We start from the raw sequence: 19,383 nt of genomic DNA, 5'->3' as shown, positions 1-19,383 counted from the left end.
ATAATTCTTAGTTTTTATCAGACTAATTAATTGTTTTAATTTTATTTGATTATTTTTTTGATTATTAATAGTATTTTTTTTTCAATGTTCCTAACTTACCCTTTTACATTTTATATTTTTTCTGATGGGATGTCATCTTCTTATTCTTAAAACCTTTTTATTGTCCTTTGATGCTTTTATTTACTTATCTAGTTTTATTCATTTATTTATGTATTCTTATTTTGTCTTCCAAATCCTGCCATGATTTGCAAGCATTTGTTTTTAAAAGTGCTGTAAAAATAAAGTTATTACCATTATTATTATTTTTTAAATAGAATAAAACATATTCCTAAGAACTGGTTCAAAAGAGAAATAAAGTGTCCATGACTTTTCAGTTCAATCAAGACACAAAGGTCAGCTTTATCACCATTTTATTCATGTTTACAACAACCTCATACATAAAACAGAAGTCCTTAACATTAAGGCTTCCATACATTCCCACTTTGAGCTGCACGAATCATCATGACATACACCGAAAATAGAGACAGAGCATATTATGCTGTATTTACTGTATATAAATATTCATTTATATTGATTGCCCTTAATGACATTCATGAGCAGACATAACAAATGTCATCAGTATAACATGTTTCTTCCCAAGCCCAGATGAATACATTTACTGCAGCTGAAGATAAAATCCATTCACCAAACTTTCTTTCTTTAAACGGAGTAAAGACAAATAAGAACAAAGAAAAAACAACAGAAGAGAGAAAACGTAAGAAAGAAAGGAAGGATAAAGAGTGTGTGTGAGGTTTTCTGAAATGCCAGAAAGGAGAAAAGAGTCAACAGCAGGACAAACTTTAACAATATGTCCCTCTCCCTCGCTCCTGACCATCAAAACTACCACACTGAATGCCGATGAGCTCGTGGCCATGACAACCGCACAGCCTCAGAGGCCACGAGGTTACCCGAGTGATGTGGAAGGAGTGTGTGTTGGTGTGTGTGGGGTTACATGGGGTTAAAGGTTTCGGAGTGAAAGAGGCAGGAGCAACATGGGAGTGATGCAGCCTGGATTTTAAAGGTTTTCACTACAGAAGAAATTAAAATCGTTGTTTTAACATATGAAAAATTCACTGATTAATCAAACTGATATTAAAGTCATTTTTCAAGCCACCAAATAATGCTAAACATGAGCACTTTCAGAATCAAAATTGTCTGATGTGTTTTTAAATTAAAGGTTAGTAGAAGAACACATTACATTTGAAGGTGTTCACTGCATTTTTGAAAATAATACCCATTATCTGGTGTTTTATAGACCACATGTAAAATTATTATTGAACAGTTTCAAGCAGCCAATTAATTATATTTACTGCCAGTTAGGATAACTTCTTAAAGCTCCTATGAGGAACTTCTAGTTTGGGGTGATTTGGTGGCCCCTGTGGACAAAGCAATCTTTGCTATTTTTATTTTACACATATGTGGGGGGTGTAATATCAAAAATGTATTCCGCTTTTTTATCTAAATTCAAACTTATCGGGCGCCGTTGGCCTAGCGGTCTAAGCACGCACCACATATACAGAGGCCACAGCCCTCATCGCAGAGGTGGCAGGTTTGATTCCAGCCTCGACCATTCACTGCATGTCCTCCCCCGCTCTCTACTCTCCACATTTCCTGTCTCTCCTCAGCTGTCCTGTCCATTAAAGGGGAAAATGCCCCAAAAATATAACTTTAAAATCAAACATATCATCTGTAAAAGGTCTTTGTTGTGAATTAATAAAGAGGGCTGTTTTGGCGGCATACAGCCAATCAGTGTCACCTACCCTGTGGCAGCGCTTTCAGGCAGTAAAAGTGACAATATAGAAGCAGTTTAAGTTGTTGATAGTCTATTTGCTTTTTTGAGTTCATATAGGGGCAATCCATATTTTATTATTAGAATTATTATTATTTAGATACAAAAATCCTCAGAGGAGCTTTAAATTTGCTAGAGTTAATCCCTCAAGCCTTCATTAATTTTTGTCAAAGTTATTTTTTCTTCTAACCCAGAACTGTTCAACAGAATTGGATTTTAATTTACACTGCTGCATGATACAACACTGAGAGCTGACGCTTAATTTGATGGATTACTTGGCTTAATGGGCCTCACTGTTTCGCTTAGCTTCAAGCAAGTTTCACGAGTCTGCTAAATGATGCATACAGCACAGATATTAATGGGAAAAGATGGCTGCCAAAAACAGCTGGCACAATATTTTCAATGTGAAACTGTGCAGCAGAAGAAATAAGGGTAGGGGTTGTAAACACAGTGCTGTAGTCCTTTAAACATCTTGGTCTCACTATATTGAAGTAAAAATGACTATTTTGCTACAAGCAGGGATTTATGCGTCCTTCTCATAACAGTCAGAAAACACTGATCATTTAAAAAGTTGGGGTGTGGGGGCAGGGGTGTTACATAAAAATCCAAACAGTGTTTACAGGGCAATATCAGGTCAACGTTAGCCTGGATTATTTGTTAATGGGGTGATGCAGTTGGTGGATTAGGGCAAACACATGATCCCCTGCTGTGTCACGTGACCACAACACTGTTAGCAGAGAGCCAAATAAAAACATACAGTAAGGCTTATTTATAGTGCTCTGCTACATCCTGGCTCCATGCAATTAATGTGGATCAACAGAATCAGGTTAGCATGTTGTCAAACACACGGAGGAAACATGTATCCAGAGAGATCAACACAGAGGAAGAGGAAACAGGGCAGTTTGTCCCCTTCATGGTTTGATAACATTTTTAAGGAAAGACGAACGAGAAAGACGACTGTGACAGGGATGTCTGTGGGGGAATAGAAAATAGAAATGAGCAATTACGCAGCCTCACAGACACATATGATGGTCTTCTTGTGGGCAGAACATTCAGTGTGCTACCACTGGAGATCTTTGTGGAACACAGTCTGGTTTTTACACACTGCATCTGCCAAAATCTGTGGGACATAGCGGCCGACTGAACCAGCAGCTGTTAATTATTTTCTAAATCAACAGCACAGTGGACTTAATATTGTTTAGAGTTTAAAGGAAATCCAAGAGGAGCAGCCTATTACTCATGACTCAGAAAAATCTGTGGATAAATGTAAAGGAATTAGTGTGAAGACAGTGAAGATGAGGGAGACAACAAAGAAGAAACAGCTGATGAGGAAAAAAAAGAAGAAAAAGCAATCCTTTCGCAGGGCTAAGCCTCGACCGCATTCATGGCACGCCGTTAACACCCCCTCTCCCCAGCCCCAAAGGCGACTCTACGTCTGATCTAGTCGTCTCCTTGGTGACACAAACACTAATCCCTCATTATGGGATGTAGGCTGCAGTGCCCTCAAGCCCCGTTTTTTTTATTTTTTTATTCCCATATCACACCACTCCAAACGGAGTAGATTACTGTAATCTGGGAACACTGGAGCAGACAGATTAGATTAAGCTCATTACACACATAAAATATGGAATAAGGGGTTAAAATCACCTCAGTCCATTGGTTAAACACACTTCTGGGCACGCACTCGCACACTCACACTATTTTTGGTCATCCCTGGACACCAAAGGGCTCTCTGAGCTGGTGCCAGGTGTAAACTTGAAGTCTTATAACCAAAAATTCTCAGAGGAAAGACGGGAATCAAAACATTGCACAGGTAAGGTCTGTAAGCCGAATTAAAAGCAGCTTTATGTAGTGTTAGTCCTTAAGTGCAAATAAGCCTTCATATGATTTTAATGCTTGTTTTAAGGCTTGCGTCCCATGCTAGTTACAGATTTATTGTTTGATTACTGTGGCAGGAGATGAACCACAAGTGACACAGGTGATACTGTAAGATCAAATGACTGAATTATCAGGTTGGGTCATGCAGTTGTTCTGAACACAAGCAGCATGGATTCACGCTCAAGATTCATAAAGTACCCGCTGTAGTGTTTGTATAGACAGATGATATAACAGTACTCAAGCCAAGTCTCCACTCCCTCACTCTCCATCTCATCCTGTGCGTTTCCTTTTCAGAGATTCCAGCTGAGGCAGAAAAAGACAACATACACTGAATATACATCATACGTGATAATAAAATAATTTATCACAAAGACGGGGTTCGACATCTTTACCTCGTTTTCCACCATCTTCAATCTGCCCAGTGCATCCTTAGCAGCATCCTATGAGGGAGGAATAAAAGCATCACACACGTGCAGAGGTCCAAAGTAACAAAGGGAAATCCCTTCATTATTAACATCACTGTGATTGAGTTTTAATGTGTTTATTACATCAATACATGATCAACCTCAATAGCAGAGGTGAACCACTTCCCATCTTTGCTCCTGAGAGACTCAGCCTCTTTTACTAAGCTGTTACTAAGTAACTTGAATAGGTGGGAGATGTTCCTCCAGGTCTTCTTTTTCAGTGTTTTATTGTCCCTGTCCCAACTTTTTTTTAAACATGTTGCTGGCACCAAATTAAAAAAACAAGCATATATTTTTCATAAGAATTTTAAACATCTGATATACACAACCAGTCAAAAGTTTGGAAACACCTTCTCATTCAAGGGTTTGTATTTATTTTAATTATTGTAAACACTGTAGATTAATACTGAAGACATCCAAACTATGAAAGAACATATATGGAATTATTGAATGAACAAAAAAGTGTTAAACAAAGCAGAATATGTTTTATATTTTAGATTCTGTAAAGTAGTCCCCTTTTTCCTTCATGACAGCTTTGCACACTCTTGGTATTCTCTCAGTCTGCTTCATGAAGTGGTCTCCTGGAATGGTTTCTAATTAACATGAGCCTTGTCAAGAGTTCATTTGTAGAATGACTTGCCTTCTTAATGTGTTTGAGACCATCAGTTGTGTTGTTCAGAGGTAGGGTTAGTACACAATGGATAGCCCTATTTGACTACTGTTGTAATCCAGATTATGGCAAAACCAGATTATTTCATAGTTTTGATGTCTTCAGTATTAATCTACAATGTTGAAAATAATTAAAATGAATAAAAACCATTGAATGAGAAGGTGTGTCCAAACTTTTGACTGGTAGTGAATTGTCTTTGCACTATTTTCAGAACTATTTTTGATTAACTTTTTGCACAGCCTCCCCATTTTTTGGAATTGTTGTACTTTCTACAAGCTGAAAATAACATTAGCACTCTTTCTTTGATGCATTTGAAGGAGGTTATTGATTTATTTTATGATAGTAAACACAATGTCAGTGACCGACAGCGAGAACTTGGCACGATACGGATGCACTTAAACAGCCAGCACTGCCAATGTCGAAGGAGGCACAAGGCAGAAAGAAATACCCAATCTGACCGATGAGAACATTTGAACAAATACTATGTTGGTTATTTTTAATATTGAATGATTTAATAGATTTCTAGAGAATCAGACAGAAGAAATTACTATTAAAGTCTTATTTTTTACATGCATATTGTGGATACATGTACTTTATTACTTATACTTCAGTAAGAAGCTTCTGTCCTTCTTTCTGAGTAAAGACTTTGTGTACTCATGCCTCCTCTATACACTCTGCACAAACACATAGTCGAGCAGCCACCAACTGATCCTGCACTCACCCTGTTTCCTTGGCTGGAGAATTTCTTCACCGAGTCAGAGAGTCCATGTGCCAGACGCCGCAGCACATTTTCATACTCTACACATGTGGTAGAGTAAAGTGTGAGTTCCATTTATGAGAAGTAGAGAAATATGTGAAGTCATTTACATACCGTGGTGTGTGTTCTGTGTTAGTGTTACCTGTCAGCAGAGTCGTAGAGCCTCTCTCCAGCTGTGCTTTCTGCCACTGCAGTCTGTGCGTGACCTCTTTGTACTGATGGATGAGGTCAGATGGAGGATCCCGTCGCGCCTTTTTGTAGTCTGCCAGCTGAAAAACAGACGTGATGACTGAGACGAGACCTTTGGGCCTTCAAGCCGTTACAAGCATTAGTAAGGTGGATGTTGTGGACATAGACACACATAAATACCTTCCTCTCCAGCCGATCTCTGTCGTAGTTGAGGAGGCTGAAGCTGTGGATCTTGTACTTTGGAGGAGAGTCGTCACGATGGCTGCTTCTGCTGCTCGCTTCATGTCTGGGTTTAGACCGAGGAGATGGAGCCTGATACAAAAAAACATACAAACTGAGACTTTCTTGAAATGATATAACATATACATTAAGAGCCGACTGCTTTCTTTTTCTTGTTCTTTAAGTATATAGGTGTGGAAAATAAGACTCAGGATAACGAGATTCTTGAGAGGACAGACGCTTGCATTCAGTTGGTATTTTACATCAGCTTGTTTGCATTATGTGTTGTCTGACTTAGATGTGTTATAAGTGACAACATTTGAAAATGGCACATAAAGACTGGTGATATGTCATTTATATGGTATTGACAGAGAATCTGCAAAAGACAACAGAAATCAATGTGTGTCCATCACGGCTTTACAAACATAGGAGTTTGTTCGTTCAGCAGCTGGTGGAGCAAATTTCAAGTTGGTTGATATAGAAATATCGTAGAGGAAGAATGCTGATGGGAGAAAATATATACAGGAATCTGGCGTTTGTTTGTTTGTTTGTTTCATGTATTAACTAAAGTATATTTGCAGTCTCCTCTTCAGGCTACACATCTCTGATGGTTTAGTCTGCAGCAGCTAAGGAGACAAATAAGCCCTAATTCAGAAGTATCTCAAGATTCCTTTTCTATTTGTGTTTCCATCACACTCTGCTGCTTTTTAATATATTTTTCTATCAGACACAAAGGAGATAAACAAGGGTGTCTGGATAAAGCTGATTGGTGGCACTGTCTGGAGCCTTGTTTAGGTTTCATGTATCACTTTTTAACCCCGAGCAAAGATTTAAAAAATATATTTTCATGTAGATAATGATTTGTTTTTAAATTCCTGATGTTTCTATGTTCTGTTTAAGTGGAAAAAATAAGACAAGGTGGATGTGAGTGCATGGGTGGACATCCACTAACAGGGGCTGAGATGTGATGGTTGTTAAGATGTGGATATCCCTGAAAAACTGGACGCAGAATCCGTGCCATCACCCATCTGTTCCTGAAGAGTTTTTTTTAAGCCGATCGTTGGCGGGAGCCATATTGGAAATGCTGAACTCAACCTAACTGCTGTGGAGCTAGTGTGAGGTAAAGAGCTAACAGCTACAGGGTGCCCGCCTGTCAATCAAGTCAGCCATGCCCTTATTTGGGCAAAACTCGTACGTTTAATATCATCGAAAATACAGTGTGGGCCGATGGAGAAATTAGCTACTCAGACCGAAACTGTATTTTGTACCAGGCTGTAAACATGTTTATTTCTGCTACAAAGATTGTCTTTTTTAATGGGTGTGTATGTAGTTTCCTGTGTTTCTGAAGCCAGCCTCAAGTGGATGCTCGATGAACTGCAGTCTTTAGCACTTTCGCATGTGCCTCATATTTTAAGACCATAGGTTGCCGCTTGGTTTTTTTTTGTATAGGCCGTTATGCTGTGAGAGAGTAAAAGTCCACTAACCCGCTCCTTTTGTCTCTCTGGAGGAGAGAGTGAGGACACCGGCTCCAGAACGAGCCACTTCTCCGTCACCGGCTGGAGGTCGACTCCCGTTAAAGGTTCTCTGATCTTCACCCTCACCTCCAGCTTGCCACCTGTAGCTTTACGTCCATCCATCACCTACGAAACAACTACACACGGTAAGACGAACAGAGTGTGTGCATATGTGTGTTTATGTTGCTACCACTCACCTCAATGATCTCTCTGACACTACAGTGGTTTTCCAGAGCCTCCAGCTTCAGCTGAGCAGTTCCCACGACTTTGTCATTCTTAAACAAGCCTCTAAGAACAGAGAGAGCGAGAGAGGGAGATATAAAAAACCTGACATTATTTATCTTGACAAGAGCACTGAAGCTCCGTCCAACAGCAAGAGCTGTTTTTACCCCTTGTGCAGAACTTCAAACTTGATGCCTTTGGACTGGACAACCCGTTTAAAGCCCCGGTGCGCACGGCTGATGTTGAGTTTGAACTGCTCTTTAAACTCTGGACTGTTGGTGCTCTTCACTGTGTTGGTTTTGTCTCTCTGAGCCTCCTCCTACACACATAAATAAATGCATTAGATAGAAACACAGTGATATTTGCATAATGTGGTCAATGAGTGTGAAAGAATCGTACGGCACTGGGGAATGGAAACTCGAACTTCACACTGGCATCCAGATCGTTGGGTGAGACGCCTGAAGGCAGAGATGTAGGTGGAAATTAACACACATTAGAAGGCGAACTGCTGGGCTGCTTCAAAGACTCAAACATGCATTCAGTACCTGAGGGAACCGGGAGGTTTATTCCTCGAATGACGTACAGCATCAGCTCATTGAGTGTCAGGTTGGGGTAGATCCTAGATGGCAAAAGAAGAAGTCAAGATCATTCATAAACAGCATCCTGAGTGTGAGACAGCATCCCGTCAGCATCAGAGCGAGACAGAAGATCCTGACTGCTCGATGAGTCACTGCCAGAGTCACCTAGCTGTAAGCTCAGTATGATACTGGAGCAGAGCCAAAGTGAGTCACAGTGAGTCACTCTGCTTAATCTGCTAACTCTGTGTTTTAAAATAAACAACTGACAGATGTGTTAAGAATTTAGAAATCTTTTTTAATCTTCAATAAAATGAATAAAAGTGACCCGACTGACCCGTCCTGCCGGCTGCACTTTCATTTGAGACGCTGCTTTAGCTGCACCATGACGGATATATCATCAACATAAAGACTGCAAACTTTGACCCCCAGAGGGGACAATTCAATCTATATCAACTCATCTTAAAGTTTTCAAGATGTTTAACTACATCCAAGATTACCAACGTCACAGTGGCAGCGTAAGAAAAGTCAGGGGAGTGAATAAGTGAATCAGGATCATCCTCTGGTCACCAAAAGTGTCTAACAAAATCTGATGGCAATCAATTAGAAACGTGTCGACTAAAGTGTCAGAATATCAGACCAACAAGGCCATGTCTAAAGCTGCTGACATGCTAATGACGTATGGACTTCAGAACTCATTTAAAAAGATCACATCATAGTGAAATGTTGTGTTATGCTTTAGTTTGCTGCTCACTTGACGGTGTTGAAGGTCCTCTCCTCGGTGCGGCACTTGGGGACTGGCTGGCCCTTGGCGTGGGCATTCTTCAGTATCTCAATGCTCTTCATACTCTCCTCACAAAGCTTCTCAAACCTGCAGAGAGACAAAGATCATTTGAGTTACTCTCACAATTCATCAACTTGCAGTACTGTATTAAACGTTTATATCATGTCTGCAGATAAAAAAAATAACCCTCATGATTCATTAAAAAACAAGAAATGAGACACGTCTTACTTCAGAGCCTCGGGCACGCTGCCCATCTGTGTAAACTGTTGACAGTTGCTCAGACATTTCTGTAGATGGAGACACAGAACAAAAGAGCCTGATATGAAAACAGACCAACACAATAAGATACAAAACAGCTGATGAAACCTGTCACACCGCTGCACAGCTAGAGGAGTGATCAACAATCTGAGAGGCATCATGATGATAGACCAAGAACAACAGCTGATCACTGTTGTCCTCAAAATTACATGTTTTGATATGATAACAGGAGATGTTAGAGGTTTGTTCTGACCTCGTGCTGCTTCCGCATGAGATCCATGAGGCCGTGGTACTGTTCGCTGGAGCGAGGGGAGAGAGGGGAGGACCGGGAGCGAGCCAGGGAGTAGTCCTCCTCACTGACTGGAGCACCAGGAATCTGTCAGGAGGGAGACAGACACAACTCAACTCAACTTTATTTATATAGCACCCTTCATACATATTAACATGCAGCCCAAAGTACTTCACAGATTAACAGAGACAGAAAGCAACAGGAATGGTAAAATTATAAAAGGCATGATTATAAATAAGATACTTAAAAATAAAATAAAATCAATACAGTAAAACTAATAAAATAAGTAAGAGTGAAAAGTTAAAAATAAGGTAGCGTTAACAAGATCAGAAGACAATAAGAAATAAATAGATAAATAAATAATTAAATAAGATAAATAAATATTAAAGCAATGATTATAATAATAATGCAGTCCAGGGCTAAAAATAAATTATTCCAAATTTAAGGCTACATTAAAAAGGTAAGTCTTGTGTTTACTTTTAAAAACACAAAACCGGTCAGACACAATACAACACATGGAGGAGAAAATGGGAAATATTTAGAGATAAAACACAATGTAGACCAGATAGCATGACCACAACCAATCCAATTAAACCTTGATTGAATTAACCCATTATGATTTATCCCACAGTTTTGAGGAGCAGTGAATGCAGCTTGCATCAAAACTCCAATCAGTTGTTCATTGCAGAGCCTCCATCTGTCCGTGACAAATGATGAATACCTGTTTCTAAGCTGATACCCTGCAGACAGGAAGACAAACTAACAGAGGCACAGGTTTAATATTCTGGATAATTTCAATCTGGGACTGTGTCACAGAGAAATACACGGCTCGTATGAGGCACTAAATAAAAGTGAGGCAAAATGAAAGAAAGTCACATGGGACGAGCAGCAACTCTACAAAATATGAGGACTGCAATGAGGCTGAGAATATGCAGATGCAGACACGCACGCACGCACGCACGCACGCACACACACACACACACACACACACACACACACACACACACACACACACACACACACACACACACACACACACACACACACACACACACACACACACACACACACACACACACACACACACACACACACACACACACACACACACACACACAAACAAAGGTCTAAACACAAAAGGCATTTCCTGACCGGAGGAACTTTACCCTGGAACTACGTGCGTTTCAACCGGTGGACCTAGGTGCTACATTTAGTTCAGGGGTAGATAATCTCCCCCCTAAAAAGCCCCTGCTTGGGGGGTAGTACTTTTCCAGGTCCCGGGACTTTCGGGGGGCAGGGCCTGCAATGCTGAACGTGTCTGATTGGTAGATTAACCGCAGTGTTTTTATTCTGCCCGCTGTCCACAATAACCTCACACACATCTGTGATTCACTTGATTTCTCTTTCTTTCATTAGTTTTGATTTGTTCTATCTTGTTTGTATGTGTGTGTACTTTTCAAAAGAAGAAGCTGTGATTCTCTTGATTTAGCAGCTTGTAACAGTAGTCTTCTCTCAGCCCACCGTGAATGCGTCTCCCCCGGTGTTACGGTTTTAAAAGTGACCCTGTAAACTGGAGACCTTCAGCTGAACGTGTCAGTGTTTGTGGAGTTTACACAGCTGTTGAAACACAGAGGGAGTTCCTGGGAATGCAAACTAGTTCAGTTTTTATTAAGATTTCAAAATATCCTCATCAGATATTTAATGATCTTCTAAAGACGTTTATGAGGGATGCAATCGGCTGAAAGTCTCCAGTTAACAGGGTCGCTGTTTAAACCAAAACACCAAGGCTCTCTGCCACGGCTTTTTGAGTTCAAAAGGATTTTAAAGCCGTGAAGAAACGTCTTTGCTACTCGCGCTTATCTCCTCTCACGTGTTGATTCAGTGAATCCATCTGTGATGAAATATAGCACCATCTAACACACAGAAGGTGAGACTGTGATGAGCACAAAGGTGTTTTGGCTTCATTCTGCGTCTCCTTCATCCTGTCTGCTATTTCTGTCACACTTTGTGTTAACACAACTGACACACCTTGTCTCTCCTGTGACGACATGTTCACACTCACACAAACACTCAAACAAGTTTTGTTTCTTCTGTACGTGATAACATGATTATAACCTTGGTGATATCAACAGGTAGGCCGCTCTTGGCAGCAGTGATCATGGGGTCCAGTCCCTTTGCGTGTCTGAGGTGGTTGGTGGCTCCGTTCATGTCCTGAACACAAACAAACAGCAGGTGAAGCTTCAGTTAAACAACAGCAACACAACAGATGTTCACAGCTCCGTGACACAACCGGCAGCTGTGATAAAGGAACCTACTGAAGATAACGATGGCAGGAATCCATCAACAGCGACTGAGAAAGAAAATAAAGGGAACTAAAGTATTCAGCTTACCTTCATCTGTTTGGAGCGCAGTGCTGCACGCATAAAAGCTTGTCGCCTTAGCAACAGGAAATCCACTTGCTGCTGAGCTGCAAGGATAATTAAGAGATAAAGAAGTGAAACTGTGCCTCTGTTAAAACTCACACAAATTATATCACATATTTTGTGTGAGCAGGTGTGCACGCGCCCCCTGCAAACTGTGCACTCACCTTTAGGTCCCAGTCTTAAACCCCCGGGCGCCTGAGGGGCCGCAGACTTGACTTTCTGTGCGGACGGACGAGCTGCAGGCTGTGAAGAGTGAGAACACAAGGTTTGTGTTTTCAGAAAAGTGCATGAACACATGTACAGATTTCAAGGTGCAGTTATCTTCCCTTGAACAGGAATCTCTTGCGACATTGAGAGCTCGATTTCACATTTATTTTTAACATTTTGTTGCAACATGATGTTTCTGTTATCGCCAGGAGCTGCAGCAGAGAAACTCAAAGCCTTCCGATGAAGCTGGCAGTGCATCCAGTAAAGAACTTGCTTTTGTTTCAAGGCAACCAATCACAATTCTTGGCTGCACATTAGAAAACAGACCATTTGGTGGCGCCTTTATTTGCTATATTTCTTTTACCTTTGCTGCCTCTCTTTGTCCTTCCTCTTCCTCATCCTCTGCGTCTGCATCCTGATTGGCTATTTTCATGGCTGTTTCCAGGACGCCCATGAAGTTCTGCTGCCCCCCCTCTGAGCCCTGAAGTGGTGGACAGCCTGGAGGAGCAACAAACACATGACTTACTGTAGCTCTCTGATGTAACGTGGAGGCAGAGTCCTGAACAAAGGTGCAGAGAGTTACCTGGTGGCACGGGCAGATCGGACAGGCTGACAGGTTTTCCAGCTTTGTGAGCTCTGATGGAGTCCTGGTATTGCTGTTTGGACAATAATGCAGAGAATCATCAGACTGTTATGTAAGGAACTTCCACGCACTGTTACCTTTATATACATGTATCAATCAATAAATCCTTATTCATATAGCGCCAGATCACAACAAACGTTGTCTGAAGACAAACAGAGCAGGTCTCCACCGTACTCTATGTTCTTTTATTAACAAAGACCCAACATCAAGACAGGATAAGATATGGACTCAGTCTGATCTCATCTTAATCCACCATGAGCAGAGCACTTTGCAGCATTTAGCAAGTTACAGTGGCAAGGACAAACTTCCTTTAACAGGCAGAAACCTCCAGCAGGACCAGACTCATGTTAGACACACATCTGCTGAGACAGTGTTGGAGAGAGGGATAGAGGGAGATGAAGAGAGAGAGAGGTGATAGTGTTGAGACGGATAGTAGTAGTTGTAGCAGCTGGAGTCTGGCACGTCCACAGCAGCAGCAGGACGTCTACAGCGTATAACTACTTAACCAAACTGAATGCATCCCTTCAATGTGTCTATTCATGTTCTTATCTTTCTTTATCTTTCTTTGCTGGAACTTCTGCTCAACACAAATACTGTGAATCAGGAAGAAATACAGTCAGTCAGAGTCCCAGGAACACTAGAAGATTCAACCAACATTAAGTGTCTTTTCTTGCATTTAAAGGTTAGCACAACAGTACAACAGTTAAAGTTCAATAGATTGAAGAGCTGATATTGGTCATTAACAGATATCAATGTTAAGGATTATGTTTCTTCTGGTGCAACATTTCACACCAAAGAAAGGGCATTTTGAAGCAAGCTCAAAAGTTCTTGTTATCAGCAACCTGAATGGAAATTCAAAAATACCCACCTTCCATGTAAAAAAACTCTGAAACCAAAAAAAGCAAAACACATACATTGCTTAAAACTCTAAGGAAAACCCCTCTTTTCTCCTTGGTGTTCAGTCCCAGCTAAGGAAGAATCCTTGGTTTTTACTTTTTTACTCTTTTTATTTCCTAAATTGAGCGCTTACTATTATTTTATTGTTTTTATTTCTTATTAATATATTTGTGTATGATTAAATTGTACTTTAATAACTGTACAGCACTTTGGCCAACTGAGGTTGTTTTTTAAATGTGCTTTATAAATAAAGCTTAACTTGATTTGACTTGATTGCTTCTGTTTCTGTCATGTTCTGTCTCCACTCTATCATTTAACCTGTCCAACTCTTCCTCAGCTTAATCAAATTAACGACTTTCTGTTTTTCTGCACTGCTTTTTTTAACAGACCGATGTTGTAGCATGCTATTTGTTGGGAAAAGGAGCAAAAGTGGTATTTACAGTCCGGGCAGCAGTAGATGTTTCAAGTCAAAATAAAGTGAGTCATGACTAGTTATTCAGGGAAACAGGAAAAAAAAAAACACCACCAAACTGCAGCACAGAGCCAGGACTACAGGATGAATAACCAATAAAAGCTGCTTCTGGGGCGCTGGTGGCCTCGTGGTTCAAGTGCCCCACATATGGAGGCTACAGTCCTCGTCGCAGAGGTCGCTGGTTCGACTCCAGGCCGCCACCATTTCCTGCATGTCTTCCCTCGCGCTCTACTCCCCACATTTCCTGTCTCTTTTCAGCTGTCCTAACAAATAAAGGCAAAAAGCCCAAAAATATAACTAAGAAAATAAAAATTAAAAAATTAAAAAAGTAATAAATAAAAGCTGCTTCTGTGAAAACATCTGATGCATCCATTGATTTGGTTCATGAGGATGGATTATATATCAGTTCTCAAGGAAGAAATCTTAGCTTTTAAGCAGTAACAACACAGTGGTGTGTACCTTCACAATGCGCTGGTGCATGCGCGACTTGCGATCATCTCCTTTGGTCTTGGCTCCCTCTGCTGCTGACTTGTAAATATCCATCCTCTGCTGCAGGGCTTCTGCAATACTGCTTGGAGCTGGGAGGTCTGTACAGGGCGGGCACACGCACATGTGCACACGCACACAGAGAGACACACTTTAAGTCTTAAATCTAACTTACTACGGTTTGTATCCTCTGTTCTTTGCTGCCCTTTTCTCACATGAAGGGTCCGGGCTACACATGGGGTCTTACCGGCTGTGGACACCTGGGCGGGTGGAGGAGCAGCGGGTGCAGCAGGGGCAGCAGGTTTAGAGGACGACTGAGGAGGAGAGGGTGCACTGCTATCTACTATGTCTCCTGCAGATGATCAGATTTCAACAGAGGGTTGGAGACAGTTTACAATTAGTATACAAGTTTAAAGAGAAAAATAAAACAGCCACTATAATCCACCAGTAACACATAAAAACTTCATGATTGTGATATGTATTTCATATAATACAATGAATAGACTCTAGATTACAGTAGAATTAGCAGCACATCATACAGGATGTTTATCTAATAGGACATCTTTAAATCAGTATATGAAAGCATCTTAGCCTCGAGTTGTGCTTTACGTGATGCACATGAGTTTTAACATCAATGCAGATCTACCGTCTTCTGTCACACAAACATGCTTGAAACTGTTCAATGCTCTCACAAAGTGCAGCCAGAGAAAGAGCCTCAGATGATGAGATCCCTGCTCACAGAGAGCACTTTCAGAGGATTATTATTGTATAAAAAATATGTGTCTGAGATGTGCATACAACTTGAGACTAAAGGAGATACTAAAGGAAGCAATGGAGCTCCTTTCCTCGTCATTTCACGAATCAAGAATACAAACGGCTCTTAATATGGCTGACTCTTAGACACCTTGGGTTGTTTCATTAGAAGGGAACTTTCCTAACCAACTATTCAATCACAGCCTGGGATTTATTGTTTCTCTATAATGTTCACACTGACCAGGAGGAGCAGGAAGTGAACACAGGTCTACAGGTTCGTCTCGGTCCACAGCCTCCAGGAGAATGTCGAGCTTCTGCACAAAGAGAGGTCAACTCTTACAGGATGTCACTTTTCCATGTACACTTCAAACAATTTGGCTCTTCCTTGTAATAACACTTAACATGGCTCTGTTACCTTGGCAGTGAGGTAGTGCTGTTTGGCCAGGTCGATGTCTCCACTCTGTTTAGCTTGTATGGCGGCCAGCTTGTACTCCCTCTGTCTGGATAACACTGCCTGTTTCAGCTCTGTAAGGAGGGGAGTCGAGTGAGTGACAGAATGAGAGACAGAAGAGTAGTTACCTTCAGAGAGGACGTTTCTGAGAGACTCTCTGTGAGCAGTAACAAACAAGATGAACTAATGATGTTTGATTTGTTGTCTCTGATTCTAGTTGTAAATATTTCTTCTATACCTCAATTATTCTGATAATATAATGTCAAAAACAAAAAGCTTTTAATGTTTCATAAAGAAATGTTTGATACTGATATATGATCAGCAGTTAATGTAGAGAAATAGGAAACATTTAATCAGTATTAACAATAACATCATACAACATTTATTGCAATGTGAGTCTCAATTGTGTTGGATGCAGGGAACAAGCGTCAATTATTTTAACAGAGATAGAAATAAGAGATGAATTGGTCAGCTGATTAATAAAGACAGCCTCGTAAGTCTGGCTGATGTCGAGCATGGCCATACAGGAGGATGGGGAGGAGTCGAGAATGGTCATGCAGACCTCTGAATATCATGCTGTGTGTATTTACCTGAGTGCTGTGCGTCTGGCTGGCTGGGAGTAAGGGGGGAGATGGCAGGCGTTTCTGGGGTGATGGCTGCAGCAGGTTTCTGGGAAGGGGTCAGATGGGCCGGTTTTGTATTAGGAGCTGCTGGTGCAGCCTCCCTGAGGGGTTTCTGATTCGTGGGAGGACTGGGCATCAGTGTTGGCTCTGGCACTTGTCGTTCTTTGACCGATTCAGGCTCAGCTGCTGTGTTGGGTTTTCCACCGAGAGCAACAGGAGGCGGGATCTCCTCTTCATTGATTGGTTTTCCTTTCCTGACAGATGTCAACATGGACTGAAGTGTCTGAGGATGAATTAAAAAAACAATCATCAACACGTTTTTTAAAGATGTCAACTCTAAGAGTCATATTTCAGTTCGACAATCCACTAGTACTGAAGCTACATGAGATGCTTCTTCTCCATTGTACCTTTAACCCACGGTCATATCTTCGAACTTTGCTGGTCTCTCCGGCAGCCTTGCCATTGGATAATGCCGTCTTGTACATATCAATGCGTTCCAATAGCTGGGCCTCCACCCCTGTTGCACCACTAGGAGCAGCTGGTGGAGAAGGGTGGGGTGTGATGCTCGCTTTGGACGCACTTGGTGTGATGGCAGGAGGAGTGGGAGTAGGAGTTTCAGCCTCATCATCCTCTAAAACCTCATTCAGTTCTGCCTATACGTGAGGAGACAGAAACGTGTTCAGTTCAGGGGACAAAATATGATTGATTGATTTAAGGGAATCATTTACTTAACTACTATATCATATTGTATAAAAAAACAAGAAGCAGAGAAAGAGTTTTACCAGCAGGTCGTCATCATCCAAATCGTCATCATCGATTTCCTCATCATCCAGGTCTTTCATACAGAGGGCTGCCATCTGTTCTATTTCAGCCATGGCAACAGGAGCTGAAAATAAACCAATAGAGTTGATACATAGTTTGGATATTGAAGTTTTATCCATACTACTTTCATGTGAAAAAAAGGAAGAACTTTATTGGATTATATGAAGGAATCAATGAGTCTCTCACCTCTGCCATCACCTTTCTTCCCTTGTGATTTCTCTCCGCCACCTCCTCCTACCAGATTCAGCAGCTCTGCCTCCAGGTCTTCATCGTTTCCATCATCATTCATCCCTCCATCGGGCGTCAGGTGAAGGAGTAGCCCCATCTGAGACACAGAGAGGGAGAGACAGGGAGGAAGCTGCTGAATCATACCTGATGTTGACATAGTAACAGCATACATCACATAAAGGATAAAGTCACGTGATGTGTGTTACCTGTTTGGCTCGCGCTGCCCCTTGACCCCGGGGTGGAGGATTCCGACTTCGACTCATGGGCTGTTGGTATCGTCACCTGAAAGTTAAAGCTGGATTTAGTTTGTTGATTAAGTAAAATGACAGGGTGCTGACAAAATCTGCTATTTATTTTTTATTTTTCATTGCACATATAAAAGAACAAAACAAAACATTGCTGTTCAATAACACGGGCCAAGCTATAACAGGTAAATTCAATAATACATTTTTTTTAAAACAATCAACACAAATACAAAGCATCAGTGTAGAACAGAATATCAACATACAAAACAAAAAAAAGATTAATACATGGGATTAATATTTAAAAGAATGATGAAAAGAAAAGAAGGGAAAGTTAAAAAAAATAAAAATAAAAACAGAATATTTATTTATATGTTAGGAAAGTAGGGAGAGTATGTGTTTGTAAATATGCATTAAAATTCATACCATGTTGGGTTACTTAACTCACCTAATAGAAAGTGTATGGTTTGTTTCTTGAATGAGTTGAAGTTTGTGTGACTTGTTATATGACCGGGTAAACTGTTCCGAAAGTGAGGGCCTCTGTATCTGATGGAAAACTGAGAAAAGGTTGTACGCTAGAAAGCTGGTTTGGTAAAGATGGATTTGAGAGTTAAACTGAAAAAATCCAGAAAGCTTGCTGGGAGTAAGTTGTGAATGTATTGAAAGACAAAAATATTAATTTGTAGATGGTGATCAAAGATGGGGAGGATTCGTAATGATTGAAAATGGGAGTAGAACTACTGAATCGGTTGGAAAATGTGATCATTTTAATAAATCGTTTCTGCAGAAACCAAATACCATTCAGGTTACTTTTAAAGGTGCTAGCCCAAACAATGTTGCAGTAAGATATATAAGGGTCAGTCCTAGTGTAATACAAATTGAGAAGGATTGTTCTAGGTAACAACTGTCTGATTGTTCTGATGACTCCAATATTCCTTGCAATTTTACTGGTAATGTGATCTATGTGAATTTTCCAGTTGAGCTTTTCATCAATGAGAACTCCTAGACATCTCGTAACTTTAACCCTGTCTAATAAATTATTGTCGATATGTATACCAGGAAAATGTTTATTAGCTTGAAGGTTTCTGGATGTAAACATCATGTACACACTTTTGTTGATGTTAGTACATCTGTATGAACTCGACACCGACTTCAAAAGTAGCAACTTCTTTTATAACATCTAGTTATCTTAAACTCTTCCACTCTCCAGCCGAGTAAACTAACCTGATTTAACTGATGTGAGCAAACAGCTAGCATAACATCCGACCAAACAAAGCTTACCTTGACAGTTTCACGGACCGAAATGTTCTCCTCAGAGTGGATCAGTTAAGTTATTAAAACAAATGTTCAGAACCAATAGTAAAAAAACCACAACATGTAATAGAAATACAGGTATTTTATAGCGATGTGTTCATGCTATCAAAACATCTACGGAATTTACTTCCTGCATTGCGTCTCCCATGGCGACGCTTTACGGCTAGACGGAGCA

At 40.7% G+C, this 19,383-nt stretch overlaps 1 protein-coding gene across 2 annotated transcripts; it reads right to left on the bottom strand.

Annotated features, from left to right (window-relative positions):
- Nucleotides 1-393: 393 nt before the first annotated feature.
- Nucleotides 394-19,381, bottom strand: cc2d1a (coiled-coil and C2 domain containing 1A). Of its 2 annotated transcripts, XM_034688096.1 has the most exons (29): nucleotides 19,176-19,381; nucleotides 18,343-18,451; nucleotides 17,859-17,934; nucleotides 17,611-17,749; nucleotides 17,385-17,488; nucleotides 17,010-17,255; nucleotides 16,570-16,885; nucleotides 15,944-16,053; nucleotides 15,770-15,842; nucleotides 15,023-15,127; nucleotides 14,749-14,876; nucleotides 12,861-12,933; nucleotides 12,642-12,775; nucleotides 12,235-12,313; nucleotides 12,038-12,114; nucleotides 11,763-11,858; nucleotides 9,612-9,734; nucleotides 9,329-9,387; nucleotides 9,071-9,187; nucleotides 8,287-8,360; nucleotides 8,141-8,199; nucleotides 7,909-8,060; nucleotides 7,717-7,807; nucleotides 7,490-7,645; nucleotides 5,967-6,098; nucleotides 5,740-5,866; nucleotides 5,562-5,638; nucleotides 4,099-4,146; nucleotides 394-4,009 (listed from the first exon to the last, which is right to left on the bottom strand). In XM_034688096.1, the coding sequence occupies exons 3-29, from the start codon at nucleotides 17,913-17,915 to the stop codon at nucleotides 3,977-3,979; spliced, it is 2,985 nt and encodes a 994-aa protein (XP_034543987.1). In that variant the 5' UTR covers nucleotides 17,916-17,934; nucleotides 18,343-18,451; nucleotides 19,176-19,381; the 3' UTR covers nucleotides 394-3,976. The 2 variants fall into 2 exon arrangements, with proteins under 2 accessions (XP_034543987.1, XP_034543985.1); XM_034688094.1 differs by lacking the exon at nucleotides 18,343-18,451.
- Between the last annotated feature and the right edge of the window lie 2 nt (nucleotides 19,382-19,383).

Source organism: Notolabrus celidotus, chromosome 7 (genome assembly GCF_009762535.1).
Source record: "Notolabrus celidotus isolate fNotCel1 chromosome 7, fNotCel1.pri, whole genome shotgun sequence".
Lineage (NCBI taxonomy): Eukaryota > Metazoa > Chordata > Actinopteri > Labriformes > Labridae > Notolabrus > Notolabrus celidotus.
Note: the sequence above shows the minus strand (reverse complement) of the source record. Positions and strands in the feature narration are given on the sequence as shown.